The sequence below is a fragment of the Sciurus vulgaris genome, assembly GCF_902686455.1.
Source record: "Sciurus vulgaris genome assembly, chromosome: 17".
Classification (NCBI taxonomy): Eukaryota; Metazoa; Chordata; class Mammalia; order Rodentia; family Sciuridae; genus Sciurus; species Sciurus vulgaris.
In genome coordinates, this window is record NC_136478.1 from 36,400,361 (window position 1) to 36,427,711 (window position 27,351).

General features: G+C 33.3%; 1 protein-coding gene across 5 annotated transcripts in view; it reads right to left on the minus strand.

Annotated features, from left to right (window-relative positions):
* PHKB (phosphorylase kinase regulatory subunit beta) overlaps positions 1-27,351 on the minus strand; it is a 218,620-nt gene that overhangs the window by 145,052 nt on the left and 46,217 nt on the right. For all 5 annotated transcript variants that reach the window (XM_079117626.1, XM_079117624.1, XM_079117623.1 and 2 more), the window contains 2 exons: positions 26,376-26,483; positions 20,664-20,744 (listed from right to left, as the gene is read on the minus strand). In XM_079117626.1, the coding sequence (XP_078973752.1) occupies positions 20,664-20,744; positions 26,376-26,483 (189 nt within the window). The remainder of the gene's footprint in view (positions 1-20,663; positions 20,745-26,375; positions 26,484-27,351) is intronic.

Consider the following 27,351-nt stretch of genomic DNA (forward strand, 5'->3'; position numbering starts at 1 on the left):
AACATTGTTCTTGAGACTCTAGCCAGAGCAATTAGACAAACCAAAGAAATTAAAGGGATACGAATTGGAAAAGAGGAACTCAAACTATCCCTGTTCGCTGATGACATGATTATATATTTAGAGGAACCTGGAAATTCCACCAGAAAACTCTTAGAACTCATAAGTGAATTCAGTAAAGTAGCACGTTACGAGATCAATGCTCATAAATCCAATGCATTTTTATACGTAAGTGAAGAATCTTCAGAAAGAGAAATTAGGAAAACTACCCCACTCACAATAGCATTGAAAAAAATAAAATACTTGGGAATCAATCTCACAAAAGAGGTGAAAGACCTCTACAATGAGAACTACAGAACAATAAAGAAAGAAATTAAAGAAAACCTTAGAAGATGGAAAGATCTCCCATGTTCTTGGATAGGAAGAATTTAATATTGTCAAAATGGCCATACTACCAAAAGTGCTATATAGATTCAATGCAATTCCACTTAAAATCCCAATGGTGTACCTTACAGAAATAGACAAGCAATTATGAAATTCATCTGGAAGAATAAGAAACCCAGAATAGCTAAAACAATCCTCAGTAGAAAGAGCGAAGCAGGGGTATCGCAATACCAGAACTTCAACTCTATTACAAAGCAATAGTAATAAAAACGGCATGGTATTGGTACCAAAATAGACAGGTAGATCAATGGTACAGAATAGAGGACACGGACACAAACGCAAATAAATACAATTTTCTCATACTAGACAAAGGTGCCAAAAATATGCAATGGAGAAAAGATAGCCTCTTCAACAAATGGTGCTGGGAAAACTGGAAAACCATATGCCACAGAATGAAATTAAACCCCTATCTCTCACCCTGCACAAAACTCAACTCAAAATGGATCAAGGACCTGGGAATCAGACCAGAGACCCTGCATCTTATAGAAGAAAAAGTAGGTCCTAACCTTCAACTTGTTGGCTTAGGATCAGACTTCCTTAACAGGACTCCCATAGCACAAGAAATAAAAGCAAGAATCAACAACTGGGATAGATTCAAACTAAAAAGCTTTCTCTCAGCAAAGGAAACTATCAGTAATGTGAAGAGAGAGCCTACAGAGTGGGAGAATATCTTTGCCACTCATACTTCAGATAGAGCACTAATATCCCGAATATATAAAGAACTCAAAAAACTCTACACCAAGAATACAAATAATCCAATCAACAAATGGGCTAAGGAAATGAATAGACACTTCACAGAAGAAGATGTATAAGCAATCAACCGATATATGAAAAAATGTTCAACATCTCTAGTAATAGGAGAAATGCAAATGAAAACTACCCTAAGATTTCATCTCACCCCAATTAGAAAGGCGATTATCAAGAACATAACCAATAGTAGGTGTTGGCGAGGATGTGGGGAAAAAGGTACACTCATACATTGCTGTTGGGGTTGCAAATTAGTGTAGCCACTCTGGAAAGCAGTATGGAGATTCCTGAGAAAGCTTGGAATGGAACCACCATTTGACCCAGCTATCCCACTCCTTGACCTATATCCAAAGGACTTAAAATCAGCATACTACAGAGATACAGCCACATCAATGTTCATAGCTGCTCAATTCACCATAGTCAGATTGTGGAACCAACCTAGATGCCCTTCAGTTCATGAATGGATAAAGAAACTGTGGCATATATATACAGTGGAATATTACTCCGCCATGAAGAATGATGAAATTATGGCATTTGCAGGCAAATGGATGAAATTGGAGGATATCATGCTAAATGAGATAAGCCAATCTCAAAAAACTAAAGGACGAATGATTTCGCTGATAAGCGGATGAGGACATATATGGGGGGTAGGAGGGGTTAGCGTTAGGGCTAGGGTTACGTTTAGGGTCAGCGATAAGGAGGGTGGTAAGAATGGAAGAAGGAAGGACTGTATAGAGGGAAAGAGGGGTGGGAGGGGTGGGGGGAAGGGAAAAAATAACAGAATGAATCAAACAACATTTCCCTATGTAAATTTATGATATTTAATAAAAAAAAGAATTAAAAAAAAAGAATTTACAAATAGAAAGCCTGCACTACACAACATTCTCAGCAAAATATTTTGTGAGGAGGAAGTGAAAAACAACAATACAAGTCAGCATAGGGAGGAACTACCCTAAAGGAAAAGCCAATGAAAGGAGAAAACAAGTCAAGTTAAAAACAAAAAACAAGCCCAAATGACCAGGAATAGAAATCATAACACAATAATAACCCTGAATGTCAATGGCCTAAACTCAATAATCAAAACACATAGACTGGCAGATTGGATTAAAAAGAAAGACCCAACAATATGCTGCCTTCAAGAGACTCATCTCATAGAAAAAGACATCCACAGACTAAAGGTGAAAGGATAGGGAAAAACATACCTTGCATACGGAGCCAGTAAAAAAGCAGGGATCTCCATTCTCAGTCAGATAAAGTGGACTTCGAACTTAAGTTAGTCAGAAGGGATAAAGAAGGACATTTCATACTGCTTAAGGGAAGCATAAAACAGTAAGATATAACAATTTTAAATATTGATGCCCCAAACAATGGAGCATCTATGTATATCAAACAAGCCCTTCTCAATTTTAAGAATAAAATAGACCAAAACACAATAACAGTGGGGACTTTTAACACACCACTCTCAGCACTGTATAGATCCTCCATACAAAAACTGAAGAAACAAACTATAGAACTAAAAGATACAATCAATGATGTAGACTTAATGGATATTTACAGAATATTTCATCCACCATCGAGTGAATATACTTTCTTCCTAGCAGCTGATGGATCCTTCTCCAAAACAGACCATATGCTATGCCACAAAGAAGCCATTCATAAATACAAAAAAAAAAAAAAAAAAAAAATAGAGATACTACCCTTATCCTATCAGACCATAATGGGATGCAATTAGAAATCAACGATAAAATAAACAAAAACTACTCATACATCTGGAGATTAAATAACATTCTATTGAATGATGCAATGATAACAGAAGACATCAGGGAATAAATTTAAAAATTCTTAGAGGTAAATGAGAACAATGACACAACATATCAAAATCTCTGGGAAACTAAAAGCAGTACTAAGAGGAAAGCTCACTACATTGAAAACTCCACTAGAAAACTTCCAGAACTACTAAATGAATTTAGCAATGTAGCAGGATATACAATAAATAAGTGTAAATCTAATGCATTTGTATTCATAAGTGATGAATCCTCTGAAAGAGAAATTAAGAAAACCCCTCCATTCATAGTAGCCTCAAAAAAAATAAAATAAAATACGTGGGAATCAATCTAATGAAAGAGGTGGAAGACCTCCACAATGAAAACTACAGAAATTAAAGAAAGAAATTCAAGAAAACCTTAGAAGATGGAAAGATCTCCCATGTTCTTGCATAGGCAGAATTAACATTGTCAAAATAGCCATTCTACCAAAGGCGCTATACAGATTCAATGCAATTCCAATTAAAATCCCAATGACATTCCTCATAGAAATAGAGAAAGCAATCATTAACGTCATCTGGAAGAACAAGAGACCTCGAATAACCAAAACAATCCTCAGTACAAAAAGTGAAACAGGCGGTGTCACAATTCCAGACATTAAAAGAGCAATAGTAACAAAAATGGCATGGTATTGGCACCAAAATAGGCAGACCAAAGGTACAGAATAGGAGATACAGAGACAAACCCACATAAATGCAGTCACCTCATACTAGACAAAGGAGCCAAAAACACACAATGGAGAAAAGATAGCCTGTTCAACAAATGGTGCTAGCAAAACTGGAAATTGATGTGCAGAAAAATGAAATTAAACCTCTATCTCTCATCCTGCACAAAACTCAACTCAAAATGGATCAGGGATCTAGGAGTTAGACCAGAGACCCTGCAACTAATAGAAGACAAAGTAGGCCCAAATCTTCATCATGTTGGCTTAGGATCAGACTTCCTCAACAAGACTCCCAAGGCACAAGAAATCAAAGCAAGAATCAATAAATGGGATGGACTCAAACTAAAAAGCTTTTTCTCAGCAAAGGATACAATCAAAAACATGAAGGCAGAGCATATAGAGTGGGAGAAAATCTTTTTCACACGCACTTCAGATAGAGCACTTATCTCCAAAATTCATAAAGAACTTACAAAATTTTATGCCAAAAATACAAAGAACCCAATCAATAAATCGGTCAAGGAAGTGGACAGACACTTTACAGAAGAAGACATAAAGGCAATTAATAAATATATGAAAAAGTGTTCAACATATCTAGTAGTTAGAGAAATGCAAATTAAAACAACTTTAAGATTTCAACTTACTCAATTAGAATGGCTATTATCAAAAACACAAACAATAATAGGTATTGGTGTGGATGTGGGGAAAAAGGCACACTTTCACATTGCTGGTGTAGTTGCAAATTGGTGCAGCCACTCTGGAAAGCAGTGCGGAGTATCCTCAGAAAACTTGGAATGGACCCACCTTTTGATCCAGTTATCCCGCTCCTTGGTTTATACCCAAAGGACCTAAAATCAGCATACTACAGTAACACAGCCACGTCAATGTTTATAGCAGCTCAATTCACAATAGCTAGATTGTCGAACCAACCTAGATACCCTTCAGTAGATGAATGGATAAAGAAACTGTGGCATGTATACATAATGGAATATTATTTAGTCATAAAAAAGAATAATATTAAGGCATCTGCAGATAAATGGATGAAATTTTGGAGAATTCCAAAAAACCAAAGGATGAATATTTTTCCTGATAAGTGGAGAATGATATGTAATGGGGGTGGAGGGGTGGGGAGGGAGAGAATAATGGGGGAACTTTAGATCATGTAGAAGGAAATGAGAGGGAGGGGATATAAAAAATGGTGGAATGAGGCAGACATCATTACCCTATGTACATGTATAATTACATGAATGGTATAAATCTACATCATGTACAACCATAGAAACAAAATGATGTACCCCATTTGTGTACAATGAATCAAAATGCAGTCTGTAAAAAATAAAAAGATTAAAAAAAAAAGAGTCTCCTCTTCTTAAACAGTGGATCAATACCCCAATTCCCTTATCATCTCTCACACTATGAGCTATAATGCTTCCACCTTAATTTCCTCAGGGCCAGATACCTACAATTTGGGACAGTCCAATGCACTGAAGGCCCCCAAAAGCATTTAAATTAGCCAATTCACAGGAAGAACCAAAACCGTGCTAGCCCCATCCTCCTGTCATACACAAACTGTTCCCTACAGTTGCAGCTCCTTACTCACTGTTTAACCTATCCTCTGATACAATTCCCTGTGTGGGCCTACATGGGGGCTTTGTCTCACTCAGAAGTGTAAATAACAAAGAATTGTGCATTTCATCTAAATATGAGTAACAGCGTACATTTATCACTTGTGTTGTTCCAGCTATCGAAAAAAACCTTATATATCATAAAGCACAGATGCATCAAATTAATTTCATGAAGTCATTTAGGGTCATATGCTCCTTTCATCTAGCTTCATATGAATTTTTTTTTAGGTAGTGTCATTTTTTTTAATGTATGCTGCATGAAACTTATTTTCTTCAATTCAGATTGTCAGTCATTATCTCTCCAAATAGTGCCTTTTCCCGATTCTGAAATTGGTGTGTATATATTTATACACCTGTCAACACTGACAGAATGCTTTGACATTGCTGAATGCTTTGATGTTATTGAAGAAAATGCCACCCCTATCCTGAAACGATGAACATTTGTGGGCATAAACCCTAGGGAATGTTAAAATCAAATACATCTTTTCTCAGATAAAATGTACCCTGACTACTTCTAAAAACAATGAAATAGTTTTTCCTTGGGGAGGAGGTATTCTTCTACCTCTGTTATACTGTTGCACCTAACAAATGTGTACTCAATACTAAAGAATTTTCATCCCAGAACTTCAAGATTTCAGGAAAAGTATGGATAATTTATGTCATCCAACTGAAAAATTAAAAACTTTACTATATCCACAATACTTCGACTAACTGATAATACTTGCTTCTTTTTAAATAACACTGGACTCCCCAAAAATGCTAAGTAACACCTGGATATTCAATAATAAAAAAGTTTAGAAAAGAAAATATCCTCAAAGATTATTGTTAGTCAATCAAATATTTGAACACTAACTCTGGCATATCTAATCTTAGTGACTTCATTCCCACAGCATTTGAGAATCAAAATACATGGATGATACAGAGAAATGACTAAGAAACAATTAAAAAGACATAACTTAGGTCACTGGAAACAGTTTCCTGTCATCCTGGAATATAAATGGTTCTCTTCTGTTTCATTCTTAACAAAAAATATAGAAGACGCATAAGTACCACTTATTTATGAAAAGGCAATTGTTCAAAATTTCAAGTTACTTGCAGAAGTTCCTGCTTCCCTCTTATATTAATTTGGAATAATTCTGAAAGTCAAATTTTATCCTACTAATTAGAGAATGATAGCTCAAATGTTGCTTTGAAGCTAAAAATGACAATATATATTAGTTTGATCAAGGCAAATAAATTCTGCTTCAGAAGTCACTTTACTGTCTAAACAGAAATATTTGCCAGAAATGGATAGTTTTCAAGGAAATTAGATTCCTAATTTATAATTCTAAGCTGTCATACTGTATAACAAACATTAAAAATTTTTAGACAATTCACTTTTCCCCTAAACTATCAGCATTGCCTCAAAGACAGACAAAAGGACTTTGATATGCGTATTTATATACATATGTGCATATACTAATTTATTTAACTAGCTAATAACAGTAAAGGATATAATTGTGTCTACTAAATATAAATATATTGGGAAAAATAAATGCAGTATTATGAACAGTTACTAATACTATATTCTTTCCCTATCACATGTCACACAGAGAGGTGAACTCATATTAAGCAATGACCATTGTACATATTTTAAATAACTATTTATTTCAGCCATAAGAGAAGTGGCCATTCCAAGCTTATTATGTGTCTCATGAAATTATAAATTTTCTTATCTGTTTTATTTCAGTAATAACTAACATTTTAAAAGATGTCTGACACTATTCTTTAAAAACATCTATAAGCAATATACTGGAAGCTGGTTATAGTATTATCCTGAAAGCAGACACCAATTTAACAACAATTAAAAACTAGGAGTAAATTTTTGTGTGTTTAGTTAACAAAAATAGAATAAGTTGTAATTTTTAAAAATTCAGAAAATGGACTGGAAAACTGCTCAAGAGATTATCTGTACCAACTATATCTTTTTATGTATGAACATTTCTAGGTACATTCTAATTCATTTAAACTGACATAAGCTCTCCAAGGCTCAATGTTTTTAATACAAAAATATCCAAATTTACTCTAATGTCTATAAATCACAAATTACTGCACCCCAAACTAGGTGCAACATTACAAAAACTACTGACCACTAATGAGTAATAATTAGCATCCAAATTTTTCAATAACACATCTTAACCATAATACCAATTCAACAACAATGTAATACAGTCTTATAAGCAATTTCGAGAAAGTAGAAATTTAAAGAAATCCAAAGCAGGGTGGAGCTGGGAGAGGGACATGGAATGATAGTAATTATTAGACAATGAATTTGGTGACACAATTGATCCTCTACAGAACAACAGTCTTGAAATGGATTAACATTTTGCCTGTTTGTCTAAAAACACATACTGATGTGTACATGAATGGCTTAGGAGACGCTAAATCTCAAGAGGCACTACCACTGCAACAACAAAATGAAGTAGGACAGGCTTTCTCTTAATAGAAAAGAGGAAGAAATGGAATAATATTTCAAGGAAAAATTTCCTGATTCCTGGACATTTGCATTATGAAAATTTAATATACTGTAAATAATGGGTAAAGAAGGCAAACAACTATGAATAGTAAATAAGGTAGCCATTAGCAATATGTGGCTTGAGCACTTGCCAAGAAGCTATTCAGAATTGAGGTGGGCTTCCACTGCAAAATACATACCAGATTTTGAAGCATTAGCACAAAATAAGGAAATGTAAAATATGTCATTAATAATCTTTTATATTAATGTTGAAATATCATTATAAATATACCACAATATATTCAATATATTATTAAAAATATATTGCATGGGTTTTTTTGTTTGTTTTTTGTTTGCGGTGCTGGGGATTGAACCCAGGGCCTTTTGCTTGCAAGGTAAGCACTCTACCAACTGAGCTATCTCCCCAGCCCTGCATCTGTTTTTTAAACAAAACTACTAGAAAAATTTAAATTACATATGTGGCTCACCTTTTATTTCTCTTAGTCTCCATGATACATACTTTCCCAGTTTCCCTGCTCAACTTCAGGGGGCCTCATAATAGCTCTGGTGAGTAAGGCATGAGCTGAAGTCTGTTAGGGACTTTTGATATTTCTGATAAAAAGGGCTACCTCTGATTAAAAGTAGCTAACAACCCTCTCCCCATTTAACCAACCTTTCCTTTCTAATTACCTTTTTTTGTGGGGGGTGCTTACTAGGAATTGACCCCTGGGGTGCTTTACCACTGATTTACATTCCTGGTCCTTTTTCTGTTGTTGTTATTGTTTCTTCTTAGTTATACATGACAGTAGAATCCATTTTGATAAAATTATACAAGCTTAGGATATATCTTATTGTGTTTAGGACCCCATTCTTGTGGGTGGGCACAATGGTGGGGTTCACTTGGGTAATTGCATATGTGTACATAGGAAAATTATGTTAGATTTATTCTATTGAATTTCATATTCCTATTGCCACTCCCTTCTTTTGCTCCCCTTTGTCTAATCTACTGAACTTCCCTTCTTCAACACCTCCCTGGCCCCTGCCCTGCTTTACTGTAGTTTAGCTTCCATAGACCAGAGATTTTCTTCTTTGGGAGAAGGTCTCACTGGCTGGCTTCACTTTCAATCCTCTTGTATACTGGGATTACAGGTATACACCATCAAAACTGGCTGTTTTCTTTTTATAACCAGCAATTTGAGGTAATAAAGAAAAGGAAAACTGACAATGCAGGTTGTTAGCCATCTCCAGTCATCTTATTATACAAGAAAAATAAGCACCTGTTCATTTAAGACATTGTAGTCATCCCAGAGGATGAATATTAATTCACAGGTTATAATGAAGTATAATTATGGAAAAGCCAGTTTGGAATATAAATTACAGATAATCACAGGACAAATTTTTAACAAATATGATAAACTTAAGTTTACTCAATAACAGCTACATATTGAACAAAAGTTACAAAAGTATTTCTATATAAATACTTGAGAATTTGATTTGATTTTAGTTTAAAAAATCAAAGATATTAATTTGAACCTAAGTATAAATTTACTGCCTTATTTTGAGAATTCAATGAAGTGAAAGGAATCTCAAGTTAATAGCTAAATTCTACGAACTTCTTAAACATGTTGCTCAAAAATGGGTACGAATATTCAGCAGATTATAACAGCATTCATATCAGGCAAAGGCCTGGCATAAAGCAGATATTCATTCAATTCCTGAAGATGCATGGACAGTAGACATTTTGTTGTCTAGTTCTAACATGGTAGAGAGTCTCAGGCAGTCATGTGTTGTAATAATAAGCAAAAGCTATAGAGTTGTGCACAGACTGTGAGAGCTTTCAAGTTGTGTCCCAAAACACAGAGGATAACTATGAGATCTTGGAGACTTATAGGTTCAAAGTAATTAAATAAATCTTGATTCAATCATTGATCACTTAGCTAATTGAGCAAAGACTTCAAAGGTCATATGACAAACCATACAGAATTCACAGAAATTTTTCAGGACAGCTATTCAACAGGTAGCACCACAAATACAAATAATGATACCACCATAAACCAGGGAGGAAGACCACATGTGAAAAAAAAAAAAATGAACAGAAACCATTTCTAATGAAGCTCAAACATTAAACTACCTAAAGACTCCTAACTATTTTAAACACAATCAAAGATATAAAGGAAAATACTTATAAGGAATTAAAGAACCCCTGAGAAAGATATCAAATTGATAAAATCAATAAAGAGAAATAAATTATTAAAGGGAATAAAAATAGAGTTTTGAGTTAAAAGCAATAATAACAATCATATTTAATAATATACCATAATAATTTTCTAATAAAATAACTTTATAAAAATTAAGTGTGGTACCATCTGACAAAATAAAAAAATAACAAGGAAATTTGGAAAGTTCACAAATACATGACAATTAAACAACAAACTACTAAATAACCAATGGGTAAAAGAAGTCACAAGAGAAATTAGAAAATGCACTGAGATGAAAGAAAATGAAACCACCACATACCAAAACTAACAGAATTCACATGAGCAGTAAATAGAAGGCAATTTATAGCTTTAAATTACTTTTTTCAAAAAGATGAATTAAAATCAATAATCTATCTTTCCACCTCAAGAAACAAGAAAAATAACAGCAAAATGAACACAAATTAAACAGAAAAAAAGAAATAATAAAGTCCAGAAGACAAATAAAATAGAGAATAGAAAAAAAAAAATAAAAGAAACCAAAGGTTGATTCTTTGAAAAGAGCAACAAAATTGATGAACTTTTGGCAAGTATCATCAAGGAAAAAAGAAATAAGACTCAAATTATTAAAATCAGAAATGAATGAGGGGACCAAGTTTAGAGAAAGAAAAAGAATTTAAAGAGAATACTATAAACAATTGTATGACAACAAATTAGAAAACAGATGAAAAGGGCAAATTCCTGAAAGACACAAACTTCAGAAATAATTCAAGAAGAAACAGAAAACATGAATAGATATATAATGAGTAAAGAGATTGAAAAAAAATCAAAATTCTTCCAATTAAGCCCCGACCTACCTAACTTTACTGATAAATGTTACCAATCATTTAAAGAAAAATGAATACCAATACTTCACAAATTCTTCCAACAAGCAGAAGAGGAGGGAACACTTCCTAATTCATTGTATGAGACCATTATTATTACTCTGATACCAAAGCCAGACAGACAAGTCAGTCTTTCTGTCCATCTCTCTCTGTCTGTCTGTCTGTCTCTCTCTCTCTCTCTCTCTCTCACACACACACACACACACACACACACACACACTATATATACCAATATCTATTATGAGTATTGGTGTAAAAATCCTCAAAAAATATGAGTAAATATAGTAACATATAAAAAGAATTATACATCAAGTAGGATTTATTCCAGATATTTTGTTAGTTCAAAATAAGTCAACCAAAGAAATAACTCAGATGAATAGAATAAAAAACAAAAACCACATCTTCTCAACAGATATACAAAAAGTATTTGAAAAAATCCAACAACTTATCAAGATGAAAATACTCAAGAAACTCAGAATATAGAGAACTTTCTCAATTTGATGGAAGGTGTCTACAAACTCATGTAACATCATATTAAATGGTAAATGATTTGAAGATTTTCTCAAGGATTAGAAATTAGACTAGGATCTTCTCTCTCACCATTTCTTTTCAACTTTGTATTGGAGGATTTTGTTGACCAGCTTTTTATCATTGGAACAAATCAATATACAGGAGGAAAGTTTTATTTTGGCTCAAAGTTTCAGAAGCTTCAGTCCATAGTCAGATGGCTCCATGTTTTCTAGGCCCGTGGTGAGGCAAGACATCATGATGCAAGGATATGATAAAATAAAGCTGCTAACCTCATTGTGGCCAGGAAGCAGAAAGAGGAAGGAGTTAGGAGGAAGACATAATTGCTGATGGCCTACCCACAAGGATATACTCTCTTCAACTAGGTCTAACCTCTTAAAATTTTTAATTGTCCATTCAGCTATGAATCCTTCAATGGATCAATCTACTGATGAGGTCAGAGCTCTCATGATCCAATTACTTCCCAAATCCCCACCTCTGAGCCTTTAGGGAATAGTCCAGATCCAAACCATAACAAGGGTGTTGCCAGGAAAATTAAGAAGTAAAAGATTTGAAGACCAATAATATTAGAAATGAAGAAGTAAACTTTCACCATTTGCAAATGATATTATATTCTAAATAGAAGAAGGAATTTTTAAGAATTATTAAACATGTATAAGGTTGCAGGATACAAAATTAATATGAAAAAATACTGCATTTCTATACACTAGCAAAGAATATTCTGAAAATGAAATTTTAAAACTCCATTTACAATAGCATACAAAGTAAAACATTCAGAAATAAAATTTAAAATAAATGAAGGACATATACTGAAAACTACAAAACATCACTGGGACATTAAAAGTACCTATGACACAACGCATACGTAAAAAAAGAAAATTTTGATAAATTGGATTCTATCAAAATAAAGTGACTTTTTACCTTAAATTCACAGAATAGGAGAAAATGTTTGAAAATCATACATCAGATAAGAGTTAGTTCCCAGGTTACATAAAGTTTAAACTCTTATAATTAATTAAAAGACAAATAATACAATAAAAAGGGGACAAGTGTGGGATGTAGCTAAGTTAGTACAGTATTTGTTCAATTCCCAGTACTTGAAGGGAAAAAAGCAATGAAAACAGAGAATGAAAGCAGATTAGTGATTGTCAAGGAAAGTGGGGAGGGAGAAATTGAGAATGGTTGCTACTGGGTTCCATGTTTCTTCATGGGGTGATGATAACGTTCAAAAAGTAATTATGGGGATAGTTTCATAACTCTGAATATAACAAAAGCACAGAATTAAAAAATAAAAGTTACCAGGCACAACAGGTGTGCAAGAAAACAAGATCAAATGGCAAGAATGATAAGAAAAAACAGATCACATTAACGAATCTCCAGATAATCCATATATTGAAGTAATTAAGCATGGAACATAGAATTATAATAATAGATAAGTTCTAAAAAAGAAATTTAAAAATTGGAATTTCTTAGAAGACATCAATCTAAAGCACTTAAATGAAAATTATTTATTTATGGTTCAAATGCAAGTTTCAAAACTGAAAAGCAGAATGCCTAAAATATAAAATTCATTAGATGGACTTAACAGACAATTATACACAGTGAATCATATAAGTTGGTCAATCTAAAGATAAGCCAGTAAAAAAATTCCAAATCAAAGTAAAAAGAATAAAAAGGATAGTGAAAAGAACATGAAAAAGTGGTCAAAAGATAATGGGACAAGGAACTTACAGGTAAGTGGATGTAAAAGGAAAATGAAAAGTTGAGTAGATAATAGGTGAGAACTTCCAAAATTATGATAGACATAAAGCTCCAGATTTAAAAATTCTGTAATTGCAAGGACAAATACAACATATCCTTGAATGTTAGTAAAACTAATAAAAATCAATGATAAAGACAAAATATTTTAAAGTAGCCAAAGACAATGTTTTCATACAGGCAACAGTAGAATTGAAGCAGATTTCTTAAAAGCACCTGAAGCCAGAAGACAATGTAATGACATATTTAAAGTTTTGAAAGAAAATAAACATGAACCTTAAAACTTTAAAAATTTAAACTGAAATAGACATTTTCAGAAAAACAGTAACTACAGACTGGACAATAATCCCAGGTAGACTATCCTAGGAACAAAAAATAATCATCAGCAATGTACATTTGAAGGCATAAATGGATGTAGTTCTATATTGTTGTATATACCAATAATATTAATGCTTTATGGAGTTTGCAATATATGTACAATTAAAAAAAATGTTAATTTTAGCACAATGTCAAGGAGGTATGTAGAGTTGTTTTAGTCAGCTTTTTGGCTGCTGTGACTAAATGACCCAACCAGCACAAGTATAGAGGAGGAAAAGTTTATTTGAGGGCTCACAGTTTCAGAGGTCTTAGTCCATGGAAAGCTGGCTACATTCCTGGGGGCTTGAGGTGAGGCAGAACACCATGGCCACAGAGAGAAGCAGCCTACATAATCAGGAAGCAGAGAGACTCCACTCTCCAGACACAAAATATATACCCCCTAGTCATGCCCCAATGAACTACTCCCTCCAGTCATACCCCACCTGCCTCCAGTTACCATTCAGTTAATCCCATCAGGGACTAATTCACTGATTAAGACCCTCACAACCCAATCATTTCTCCTCTGAACCTTCTTGCATTGTCTCACACATGAGCTTTTGGGGGACACCTCATATCCAAACAATAACAAAAACTAAAATATGTTAAGGACCTTGCATGGTCTGAAAATATTCAAAGTACAAATGTTGAGTAGATTCTAAAAGGTTGGGTTGTATATTGTGATTTCTAAAGTAATTATTATAAGAGTAATAAAAGAAAGTCTAATTAATATGCTAATGGAGGGGAGATGTAATAATATATTTAATTAGTACAAAAGGACATATAACATAGGACAAAAAAGGGGTACAAACTGAAGGGGAACAGATTGAACTAATAACAAGTGAATAGAAATATGAAAGACTGAATCTAAAATCCATCAATATTTATATAAGTGTAAATAAATTAAATTCATAAACTAAAATATTGCCAGGGTGGTTTTAAAAACAAAGTGATTTTTACAAAATATACACCACACAAATAAGAATATAGAAAATTTTAAAGTAATTAAAAGACATACCATACAAATACTAACCAACAGAAATTGGTCTAGCCAGAGTAGATTAGTAAGAAAGAAACTGTAAGGCACTTGAAATGGGACGCTTCCATTTCAACAAAAAAGTGTAACAATCCCAAATCAAATTCATCATTTGCATATGATTACATACATATACATATATTCATATACATATATACATAATACACAAATCATAAAAATATAGGATGGAGAAATGAAAAATTATATAGAGAATGAGTAATACAAAAGATAAAAAATTCAATAGCACATAAGAGACATGAATAGCATTCCAATTTACCTTATTAATACACAGGGAACACTGAACCCAAAGGTATTCTTGTCAGGCTTATGTGAATCATTTAACAATACTAACCATATGCTAAGTAAATCTCAACAAATTTGAAAGGAGTAGAACATATGGAGTATGTTCTCTTGGCAGTGTAGATATAAACAAAAAATCAATATTTTAAAAATAGAAAGTACCCAAATGTTTGGAAATCAAGCAATACACTTGAAAATAAATAGCTGGCTAAAAACAATAATAATGATAGCTAAAAAAATATTTTTAACAGAATGGTAAAAAAACTATAACAAACTTAGATTGCAGCTAGAAAGTTGAGAAAATATAAAGCCTTAAGTGATATATCAGAAGAAAAAAACAGAAAATCAATGATCTAAGCTTCTATATTAAGAACTTGTAAAGGGGTAAATTAAATGAAAACGTATTGGCAGAAATGAATGAACAAAAAATATGGAAAAAATTCAACAAAGCTGACAACTGGCTCTTTAAGTAGTCTAATAAAACTGAAAAACCATAAGAAAGACCAGTCATGAAAAACGAGATGCCACAAAATACCAAATTCAGGAACTGAAAAGGGGAAGTCATTATAGAACCTAGAGGTGAAAAAGAACTTTATATCAAATATTTAAGGATTTAGAGTAAAAAAGAAAAAGTTATTGTAAAATACAACCACCAATCTAACAAAAAAAATACATTGTGGGTTAGTTATATGTGGGAGCTAAGATTAGTGAAAGAAGTATTAATCATACATGGAAGTTTACAGTTCTTTGAATATTCATATAAACCAAACTGTGAGTTAACACTTTAGTTTTCTTTAAAATATATATAATAAAGGTCATAGAAACAAAGAAAAATTATCCTTCATAAATTTGAGTTGTTTTAATTTTTCATTTTAAAACACAGTTAAATGAAATAGTATCATTGAAATTCTGTTACCACCACCTTGAAGATCCTATAGCCAAGATACCTGAGAAATGGCCAATACTTAAGAAGTTAATAAAATCTCTGAAACACTAAATGGCTTCACCATAAACTTGTACAATTACATTGTCTCATTTGATGACCCCAACTGAAGAATAATGGTGTTCTCACAAATATTTAACACTGCTCATATACAAGGGGTTACTGGGTTAATCTTCACATAATTTTACCACTGGGTTTCCAATAAACAAATGATAATACATACTCTGATTTGTGTTAGAACTGTTTTACTTGCTGATTAGCCTATTACAAATTTTAAAGAGGATAACATCTAAAATAGTTTTTTCCATTTATGTACATAAGCTATGAAATTCTGTAATTAAGATAATACATAATAAAATATCCTTTTGTAAACAGGACTAATGAATAATTTATTAAGCCACAACTGTTGTTTAATGTACCTGAACTGTTAATGCAAACAATATTTCAGCATAAACAGTTGTTATGACAAAGAATTGCTTTCTTTCCTTTTGGGAGTTTAAAATTTGGTATACACTAGGCAGAGAGTGTGTAAGTGACCATTCCCCAATAAAACCTTGGGCAACATGTCTCTAAGGAGCTTTCACAGTAGACAACATTTCATATGTGCTATCACAATTCCATGCAGAGGAATTAAGCATGATCTGTATGAATATATGAGGAGAAGACTGTTGGAAGTTTGCACATGAATTCTTCTGGGCCTTGTTCCATGCATCTTTTTCCCATGGCTTGATTTTCCTTTGTATCCTACTCAGGGCAATAAATCTTAGCCAGTGACTATAACTACATGCTGAGTCCTGTGAGTTCTCTGGTCTTTTGGACTCTTCTAGTACACTGAAGTAAAATTTCAAATAGTGATTGTATATAGGGAGTTAAGATTCTACAACAAGTGATACATAATAAACTCAGCTCAAAGAAGCCATACACTAATTTCTTCTATATGACATTTCAGATAACTACCCTAAGAGTGTTCTAGACATTAAAGCATTCCAAAATCATTGGTTTGGGTTAAACAGTTTTTGCCACAAATTTCAAGAACTAGTAACTGAAGTCAAGCTTTCAATCATAACATCATATGACAGATTAGCTATCAAAAATGGTTCTGAGAATCCTTTTTCAATGAAAATCACACACCCATGTGATTTTTCACAAGCCCTCTTCAACCTCTTGCACACTTGGTTTCCTGGGGCCCCTTTTCATGTTCAGTTAATGTTCTTGCTTCCTATTTCAGCAAGCCAATAGGAACAATCAGAATAAGATCAACCTTTGCATTTATTACAGTGCAAACACACATTTACATTATATTCACATTCTTTCCTTATTACACTGTCTGAACCATTAGGGATTATAGCTAAAAACAACCAATTTATGCAATATATCTCAGCACACCTTGCCTATTCAAGAACTTTGCTCTTTCAGTTTTTTTTTTGTGTGTCCCAAACCATTAAATTTTATATCTATAATGGATCTTTCCCTTCAGCCTAACCCCTACTCTAAACACAATCCTCCCCTGACTCTGCACACTCCTCTAGCTAGTATCCCACTTCTGTGACTCCCTTTTCAAGAAAATTGTTCAAAAAAGTTGTTTCCCCTTATTTTCCCCCAAAATTGCTGTTCCCAAAGAAACCTTTCCCACAAGTTCACCAATGACTTTAGTGATGCTGGTTGCACAATCCTGATTTATATCTATTATCCTGAAATAAATACTAATAGTGCTCCCTTTTCATTTTCAAAACTATATAGGTTTTAGATGACTTATATGGCCACTCTACACTAACAACAGTGCTAAAAACAACACTCAATTTTCAGGCCTTACCTTCTTTGACCTCCTGACATTATTACATAATTATTCCCCCTTTCTTAAAGTACTTCCATTGGCTTCTAGTTTACTCCATTCTCCTTTTTCAGACCTTTCCTCTTCAATTTCCTTTGGTGGGTATTCATACTCTTTTTCTGTCATGCTGATGTGCCCAGGATTCAGTCCCTCCCCTCCTTCAGCTATACTTATGCTCCATCTAGTTCAATGGGTTTAAATATAATCTTGTACTATTAACTCTAAAATTCATACCTCCAGCCCAGTCCTCACTTCTAAACTGACTAGGTTACCCAACTATCTATAAGATTGTTTTCCTTTGATATCTAATAAGCATTTCCAATATAACATTTCCAAAACCAAACTCTGATTACTATTCATACTACCTCTATACACCTAAATTTCTTCTCTCATGTTCTCTATTATGTCAGTTACTAATCTCAACCAGTTATTCACATCCACAACTGTGGGGTGATCTTTTAAGTATTTTTCTCTCATACTACTTATCCATTCATAAGTTAAATGTTCAGACTCTACCTATATATTACAAATAAAATGAAATCTCTTCTACTGCAAGCATGCTAGTCTAAACTATAATCATTCTTCCTATTGAGTATTAAAACAACTGAACTGATCCTCTTTATTTCAATCTTGTTTTCCTATAGTTTATTCTCCACAAAGCAAAGTTATCTCTTTAAAACATAACTCAAGTTTTAACACACTTTTGTCTCAAAATCCCACATCATTACAACATGCTTGGAATAAAATCCCAGATCCTAATCGTGGTCCTGGTTACTCAGAAGTAACCTCCACCACTCTCTGATAATCTACTCCACTACAACTATGAATACATTCTAGTTATTCCTCAATTGCCACAAGCAATTCAATCCAGATGACTACCCTCTTCATTCCCTCTGCCTTGAAGTATTCGCCATAAGTTTGCCTGTTTCTTTGTTTCATTCAGGTCTTCCTGCAAATGCTCTTTTACTGAAAGAACTGCTGATAAATACTAATTAAAATACTTCATCTGTTTTCTATTTTTTCTTTATGCTATCCTAAAAATATTCACACATCATAAATTATATATTTAAATATTCATCAACTTTCTTTTTACTCCACTAAGGAAATGGACCTCTCCTCAAGGAACTACTGTGTGGATGCAAAAAGGGAGGAAAACAGTGTATTAAAAAACAAAAGTGAGTTGGGAGTGATGGTATACACCTATAATCCCAGCAACTCAGGAGGCTGAGGCAGGAGGATCACAAAATTATCAGCTAGTATGAGCAACTTCGCAAAATCCTTTCTCAAAATAAAAACAAAGGGCTGAATATATAGCTCAGTGGTACTTGTTTAATCCCTAGTACTGAAAAAAAGAAAAAAAAAAGACAATATAATGTATACATTGCATATACGTTTCATTTTGTGTGTTTGTGTACATGAATGTCAGTAAAGGCTATTGGTATTAGCTACATAATAATTTTATATGCTCCAGATAAAAACTATAAGGTCAAGAAAAAAAATAAGAAAGTTTAGATACAAATATTAAAAATTGCTTAAGTATACATAAGCCATATAAAACAATGGAAAGGTTAAAACACCATCATATTTTTGAAAACATGGCCATTGACACATGAAGATTTAAAAAACTAAAGTAGGTATTGATGAAGTAGAAAATAAATTCTAAAATAAACTGAGGGGCTGGGGGGATAGCTCAGTTGGTAGAGTGCTTGCTTTGTAAGCACAAGTCCCTGGGTTGGATCCCCAGCACCCCCCCAAAAAAAATAAATAAATAAACTGAAATATCAAACAAAACAAAGCCACTGCTAACTAATGCAATTTCACCACCATCATTTTGCCTCAAGTAATATCAGTGTGAAATCACTTGCAACCAACAATGTTCACTGCCACTTATTACAAATGCTTATCATACTGTGTTCCACAGGGACCTAGCATTTTCTCCCAATGCCTTGAAACTTCTATGGGTGAAAAGAAATGAGAAGCTAAACAGGCTAGTTCTAGAAACCCTTCTCTCTTTGGTCCGAGGCACACTTCTTTTATTTATTATATATTTTAGGATGCTCATTAAGATTGAAATGAATCTTCAGTTTCAGCTCCACTCAAATGTTTGAATAGCATAATATGCAGTATTACAAAAACTGAGTATCTGAATAAAATAAAACACAGTTGTTTAATGAATCAAAAGATAACCAAAATAAAAGAAACCACAATAGGCTATTATTAATTTATTATTATTGCTTTGTCTTTATTTACCTTCACTTTTTAATAGTCCAACTTACTTTACAAGACTATAAACTATTAGAGAGCAGAATTACATGTACCTATTTCAAAGCACCCTCAGCACAGTCCAGTGGTTATTTTTGTGTTTAATATATGATATAATGGTTCTTCCCTGCCCAGAGGACAAGAGAGGAACAACAAGAATGTATAGCATACCTACTCTTTGATAGAGTTCTCACTGTGTGTACTATCTAGAATAACAAAAGCTTTTTCTGCTGCCACTCTGGCACATTTCACAGTGTGTCAGCATGTATGCCTACATGTTCAGGCATCAGTGCCTGTGAAAGAAAAGCTTCTCAACTTTGGGATATAAATCCTTTTGAATTTTCCTAGTAAGAAAAAGAACATGGCATTTGTCTTTTGAAAAACATGAAGAACCCTACTGAGGTCCTACAAATATAAATAATATGATAAAAGTATCTTTCCACTTTTAAATGGATGTTATAAAAACCAATGGTGTGAAAAAAAGACAATAACTGAGAAAATCTGCAACCGTTATTTCACTCTCATTGTTACTAAAAATTTTTTGAAAGTTGCACATTTTATTTCAAAATATCTGAAATAGAACCTTCATGGGAGTTAAGTTTTACCATCTCATATACTACGCTCATTTTAAAAGTGTATTGTGCATTGAAAATATAGACCTTTGGATACAATATCCAAAATTCATTATCTGACTATTTGTTTTAAGAATAACCCGCTTTTATGTAAAACAAATGACACTTTCAGAGATGAAATTTAATAGCAGAGAATTTGGGAATCATACCTCATCAGTGTTATAGATAATCTGGAGTCCTGAGGAAATCATTTCCACAAGGTAAAGAAGATAGAGTGACACTGCATTTATCTGAAAATAATCAGCAACAGTAAAAGGTTAAAAGAAACAAAATATTAAGTTATGAAAATAAATGGAAATGCAAAGATTAAAAGTCATTTACTTATTTAGATTTGTTTTCTCTGAGATGCAGATGCTAATTCACAATAAGGAGGGGGTGCTAGGGAAGAACAGAGTTACTTTATATTAGGTAGAGGGCAGGAAGGGAGAGTAAGGGATATGGGGGAAGGAAGGATAGTAGAGTGAAATAAACATTGTTACCTCATGTACATACATGACTGCATGACTGATGGGATTTTACATTATGTACAACCAGAAAAATGAGAAATTACACTTCATTTATGTATTATTTATAAAATTACATAAATGCATTTTACTGGTATGTACAACTAGAACAATTAGAACAAATAAAAGAATTAATATTAAAAAGTCATTTGCTCTGTAGTGTTATATAAAAATGATTTCCTTTCAAATTGTGAAATAAAGATGATGTGAATTTAGTTCATATTAAATCCCAGGTTTGTTGGTAAAATTTTAAAATCCTCAAATTCATTGTAATGGCTTAGATTTATTTTCAGACTCTGGGACTAAAATTACTTCTACTTTGCAATAGTTTTGCCCCATAGGAAGCCATGTAATATCAATTTATCTGAAACACATGTAAATGACAAATTTATTTGGCAAGCAAGATATTACAACTATGCTAGGACACTATAAACAATAGGAAGTGCATCTTGAAAAGGGTCTTGTTTTCAGACAATACAAAATCTATGTAAATGGCTGCAGAAATATGTTCATTTTAACCAATTATATAATATCATTTAAAATATATTTATGAACAAATTAGTTTTATGAAGGAATGAGATATTCTTTAAGTTTATTGGTCTATTAAAGTAGACATTATACAGTCTAAATAAACAAAAAAGACAATAATATACACTTTAACAAAGAAATAGATTGTCATAGACTCCTGAATGGTATTTGTAAACTGCCTCATGTAAAGAAGTAGGAAAGATACATGCTACAATATGGACAAACCTTGTGTGATGGTCAATTTGGCGTGTCAACTTCACTAGATAAAAGAATAGCTATAAAACTAATAAAACATTATTTCTGGGTATGTCTGCAAGGATATTTCTGGAGGAGATTGGCATGTGTGTCAGTGGACTGAGTGGGGAAAATCTGCCCTCAATGCAGGTGGGCACCATCTAACCTACTGAAGGCCCAGATGGAACCAAAAGGTGTAGTTAGGGAAAATTCTTATTTTCTCTTCCAGAGCCATGGCACCCTTCTTCCTCTTCTGCCCTTTATGTGAGACTCTAGGTTCTTCAGCTTTGGGGCTCCAGAACTCACATCAGTGCCCCATCCCCTCAGCATATAGTCCTTCAGTCTCCATCTGAGAGTTACACCTTCAGTTTCTCTGGTTCTAAGGCTTTCAAACTTGTACTGAGCCATGCTATCAGCATCCCTGGTTTTCTAGCTTACAGATGGTCTATTATGGGACTTACTACAATAATCAGTGTGAGCCAATTCGCCTAAAGAATCCCTTCTCAAATATTTACTGGTATAACTCCTATTGGTCTGTCAATCTCAAAAACCAAAGGCACTCTACCACTGAACTGCATCCCCATTCCTTTTCTTATATTTTATTTTGAGAAAGGGTCTTGTTAAGTTACCAAGTCAGGTCTCAAACTTGTGATGCTCCTGCCTTATCTTCCCAAGCCACTGGGATTATAGACATGTACCACTATGTCCAGCTTGAGTAATACATCTTGAATGAGAGAAACCAGTCACAAAAGATCATATACTATATGATTGTATTTATATGAAAAGTCAAGAATAGGGAAATCCACACAGCCAGAAAGTAAATTGCTATTTGCTTGGGCTGGAGAGCTTTGAGAAAAAAGGGAATGGCTGCTGATGGGTACAGGGTTTCTTTTTGAGGTGACAAAAATGTCTTAAAATTGACTTGATAATGGTTGCACAAGTCTGAAAATACTAAATATCTCTGAATTGTACCCTTTAATAGGTGAACTATATGGTATGTGAATTATATCTGAATAAAGTTCTCAAACAACTTTTAAGTGAAAATTTTAATTTAAGTCAGGAAACTGCAAATGTGAGTTAAAAACAAAGAGAAAGCAAGGAAAACTTTGTTCACATATAATTCTAATGGAGAAGGTTATTAGCCTCTAATGGTCTTGGTGGGTTGTGTTTCCCTTAACTTTCCACTAACCCTAATTAAGTGAAAGACAGAAATTTGGGGCAGAAAAGTATTGGTGCTCTCAACGTCTTGGACAAAACAGCACTTCTGCCACCAGGGCCTGGCACCACTAGTGGCCCTCTCAGGATCCAGACCTATCCTGGCTCTTTCCTGACTTCCTAGTACTCAGTCCATTGGGTATCAGGGTGTTTTCAAGGTCCAAGTGCCCCTCAGGAACATGGAGTTTTCAGGTTTTAGATCAACATAAACTTCTGAGTGATTTTCCAAAGAACGTGACAGAAGAGAGTTTCACTTCATCGGGAGGCTCATTCAAATATCTTCTAGCATTGACACTGGCCTATTGGAAATGAATTCCAAGAAATTCATTCCTATTGACAGTCAGTTACAGAAACATTTTAGAAGAAGCAGAGAAAATCTCTCTGCGCTAACATTTATATAATGCCTATATATGCCAGGCACTGAGCTTAAATTCTGTGATACAAAAATATATGAGCTGGAGACAGGAACAGTGTTATGTACCTATGGTTCCAGCTATCTGGAAGACTTAGGCAGAAAGACTGATTAAGCCCATGGAGTTTGGGACCAGTCTGGGCAACATAGCAAAAGCCCATCTATTAGATTAAAAAGAAAAAAAAAAAAAAAAAAAAAGGAAAAAACAAAAACTACATGAGCTATATGGAACATGTATAAAAAGAGGTAGAGGGCTGGGGATGTTGCTCAGTGATAGAGTGCTTGCCTAGCACATATGAGGTCCTGAGTTCAATGCCCAACACCACAAAAACAAAAAAAAAACAAAAAAATAGGCATGAAGACCAATGGAACAAAACAGCAAACCCAGAATTTTTTTTTTATTTTTAATTTTACATCCAGCTGATTTTCAACACAGTAAGAAAATACACTTAAGAAATTTTCTTCAACAAATGGTGCTGGAAAAAATGGATATTTATATGCAGAAGAAAGAAACTAGATCTCTAATTCTCATAACATACAAAATCATCACAAAACAAATCAAAGACTTAACTTTGAGATCTGAAACTATAAAATTACTGAATGAAACTACAGGGGAAATGCTTCAGGATACTGGTCTGGGCAAATACTTTTTTTTTTTTTGGATATCACTACAAAAGCACAAACAACAAAAGCAAAAATGGACAAGTGGGATTATATCAAACTAAAGTTTCTGCAGAGCGAAAGAAACAATCAACAGAGTGAAGAGACAACCCACAGAATAGAAGAAAATACTTGCAAATTATTCACCCTAGAAGGGATCAATTTCCAGAAGGAACTCAGCTCAATAGCAACAAAATAATCTGATTTAAAAATGGTCAAGTGACCCAAAGAAAGAGAATATACAAATGGCCAATAAGTATATGAAAAAATACTCATTGTCACTAATCATGAGGAAAATGCAAATAAAAATCATAATGAGATATCATTTCAGCCAGTTGTAATAGCTATTATCAGTAAGACAAAAAATAACAAATACTGGCAAGGATGTAAAGAGAGGGGAATCTCATACACTGTTGGTAGGAATGTAAACTAGTATAGAAAATAGTATAGAGGGTCTTCAAAAAACTAGAAATAGAACTAACATATGATGTGGCAACCCCACTGAAGAATATATCCAGAAGAACTGAAATCGATCTGTTATACATCTGCACTCACATATTTATTGCAGCTCTACTCACAATAGCAAAAACAGAATCAACATAAAATGTCTATTAGTGGATGAATAAATTAAGAAAATGTGGTATATAAACAGAATGCAATATTATTTAGCCATGAAAAAGAAATTCTGTCATTTGCAGCAATATGGATGGAGCTGGGGGACAGTATGTTAAGTGAAATAAATCAGGCACCCACAGAAAGATATATACTGTATGATTTTCCTTATATGTGGAAGCCAAAAAGTTGGTCTCAAAGCAGTAGAAAATAAAATAGTTGTCACCAAAGCCTGGGAAGGATGTGGGAGCAGGGATACAGACAGGATGCATAACAGATGAGAGGAGGAATGATTTAAAATGTTCTGTAGCCTAGTTGAACTACTAGTCAGAGAAGACTAGGTTAATCTTTTGACATAAGCCGTTTTAGAATTTTTAATGCCACTTTATAAATATCATCACATAAATGTTTATTTTGAAAAATATTTTCAAGCCTGGCAATGGTAGAACATGCCAGTAATCCCAGTCACTTGGGAGGTTGATGGAGAAGAATCACAAGTTTGAGGCCAGGCTCAGCAATTTTACAAGACCATGTGTCAAAGTAAAAAAATAAAAAATACTAGGAAGTAGCTAATGGTAGAGTGTCCCTGGGTTCATTCCCAAGTACCAAAAATAAATAAATAAAATGATTTTTAAAAGTCAAATTAATGTTTTATAATTTGCATTTTAAATTTAATAATCCAGTACAAACATTTTTGGTCAATAAATATCACTGCATCATCAGCATTTTTGAAACAATGAGCTGTTATCTTCTGAAAATGCTATTTCAGAGAGTAAACATATTTGTCAAAGCAAAAGACATATAAAAGCTAATTTCATTACATTTACCAGGTTAAGGTTGAGAAACCACATATTTGTATGACACTAATTCGCCAAGGAATTGTTTACAAACAAGTACAAAAATTTCTGCTACAAGAAATGGGGACACTGTGCTTTCTGTGTTTGAAGAAAACTCTAAAGTAAGACATTTCAGATCTTTAGGAGAGGGGAACTATAAAAAAAGAGAAACTCCTCTTTTAGTAAGGAATGTGTAAATAATAAATATTATATACTAAAGACAGCAGAATCAAATGGTGAACAGTAAGACGAAATTCATTAAAGATAAACAGTATATATGATATTTGTATCCTAAAAACAAGGATGCAGGATGTCTAGCTAAAAACAACACAGACATGAGAGGAAAAAATTGAAAACAAAACATAAAATCTTACAGTATATTCTTAGTACAGGAATAAAATTTAATATAAGAAAATTTATGGATTTTAGAAATTCATTTTGACATTTCAATGGTCTATTTTCATTATTTTGAAGGTTGAAATATTAAAAACAATCTGCTGCATAAGAAAAACTTCTGATTAGTTTTAACACAACTGTAAATTGTCTTTTATTTTCTAGTTTCTAAGTACTGAAGTTCTGCCAAATTTGAAAACAAGTAAATGCTTTTGTCACCCAAAGAATGGTAGGCTTCCTTCTTAAAGACAGAAAGATTATACTCCATCCACTTTCTCCAATTTTAATGTGCAATTACATTAATTACTTCAGCCCTGATGGTTAGCATTTCATCTTCTTCTCCATTTCATACTTCTATCTTAAGAAATTAATGAAATCTACTTTAAAAAACTTTAAACAGCCTTAAATATTCTATGATATAGGAAATAAACAGAGAAGAAGAAAATTCATAATTTTTTCTTTTTTTACCTGAAGATGACCATATTCCTCATAGGAGAGCAATTCATCTCCTGTATGCACATTGAAAATAGAGTGAAGACACGTTGTTGGACGAGGATCCTGCTTAAACTGCTGGACCTAGAATCAAATATAAAATGTAAACAATGCTAGTAATTCACATACTTATCTAAGACTAAAGATTATAAGTAGTTTTTAACTTTTTGATGAGGAAAGCTAAGGCTCCTGGGCTCAAGGAATCCTCTCATTTCAGCCTTCTGCCACTGCCATTCCCCCATACATGCTACTGTGCCCAGCTTAACCAATTTAGAATACAAGTATAAATGCTAAATGATCTGACAAACTCCAAGAACAAATATTACCTTTTCTTAAGAAGTGATAGACACAGAGATCATAATAACTAACCTACCAGAGTTTACATGATTGTCAATTTATATTTCAGAAGCAAAGTAATCCAAGAGTAGTAGGGTGCATGTTAATATAATAGCAAAACTTTTGCAATGTTTTACATCTTTATTTTACAATAAAATACTAGCTTACTTTGTGAGACAGGATTTCAGTATCTGTATTCCTTTGTATTTGGAAATGCTTCTGGGACATTCATAATGAAAAAGTATTTTGGGTCACATACTAATGCAAGAAAAGTTCAAACTTCAAATGTCATTTCTTAACATGTTGCCATTTCCCCTCCCACTTATACTCTTGTTACTAAGGTACGAATTCTAAGAGGATATAGGCCACATCTATTAATCACACTATAATTTAACTATTGATTGACTGATTGAGATGGGCTCCTACTATATTTTGCAGGGTGATCTTGAAATCCTAGGCTCAAGTGATTCTCCCACCTCAGCTTCAGAGTAGCTGGAGGGACTATAGGCACATGCTACTGAGCTCAGCTTAGCCACTGTAGAATACTAAATGCTAAATGATCTAACAGATAAACTCCAATGACAAATCTATCCATTTCTTCAGGGCCTGTTCAATT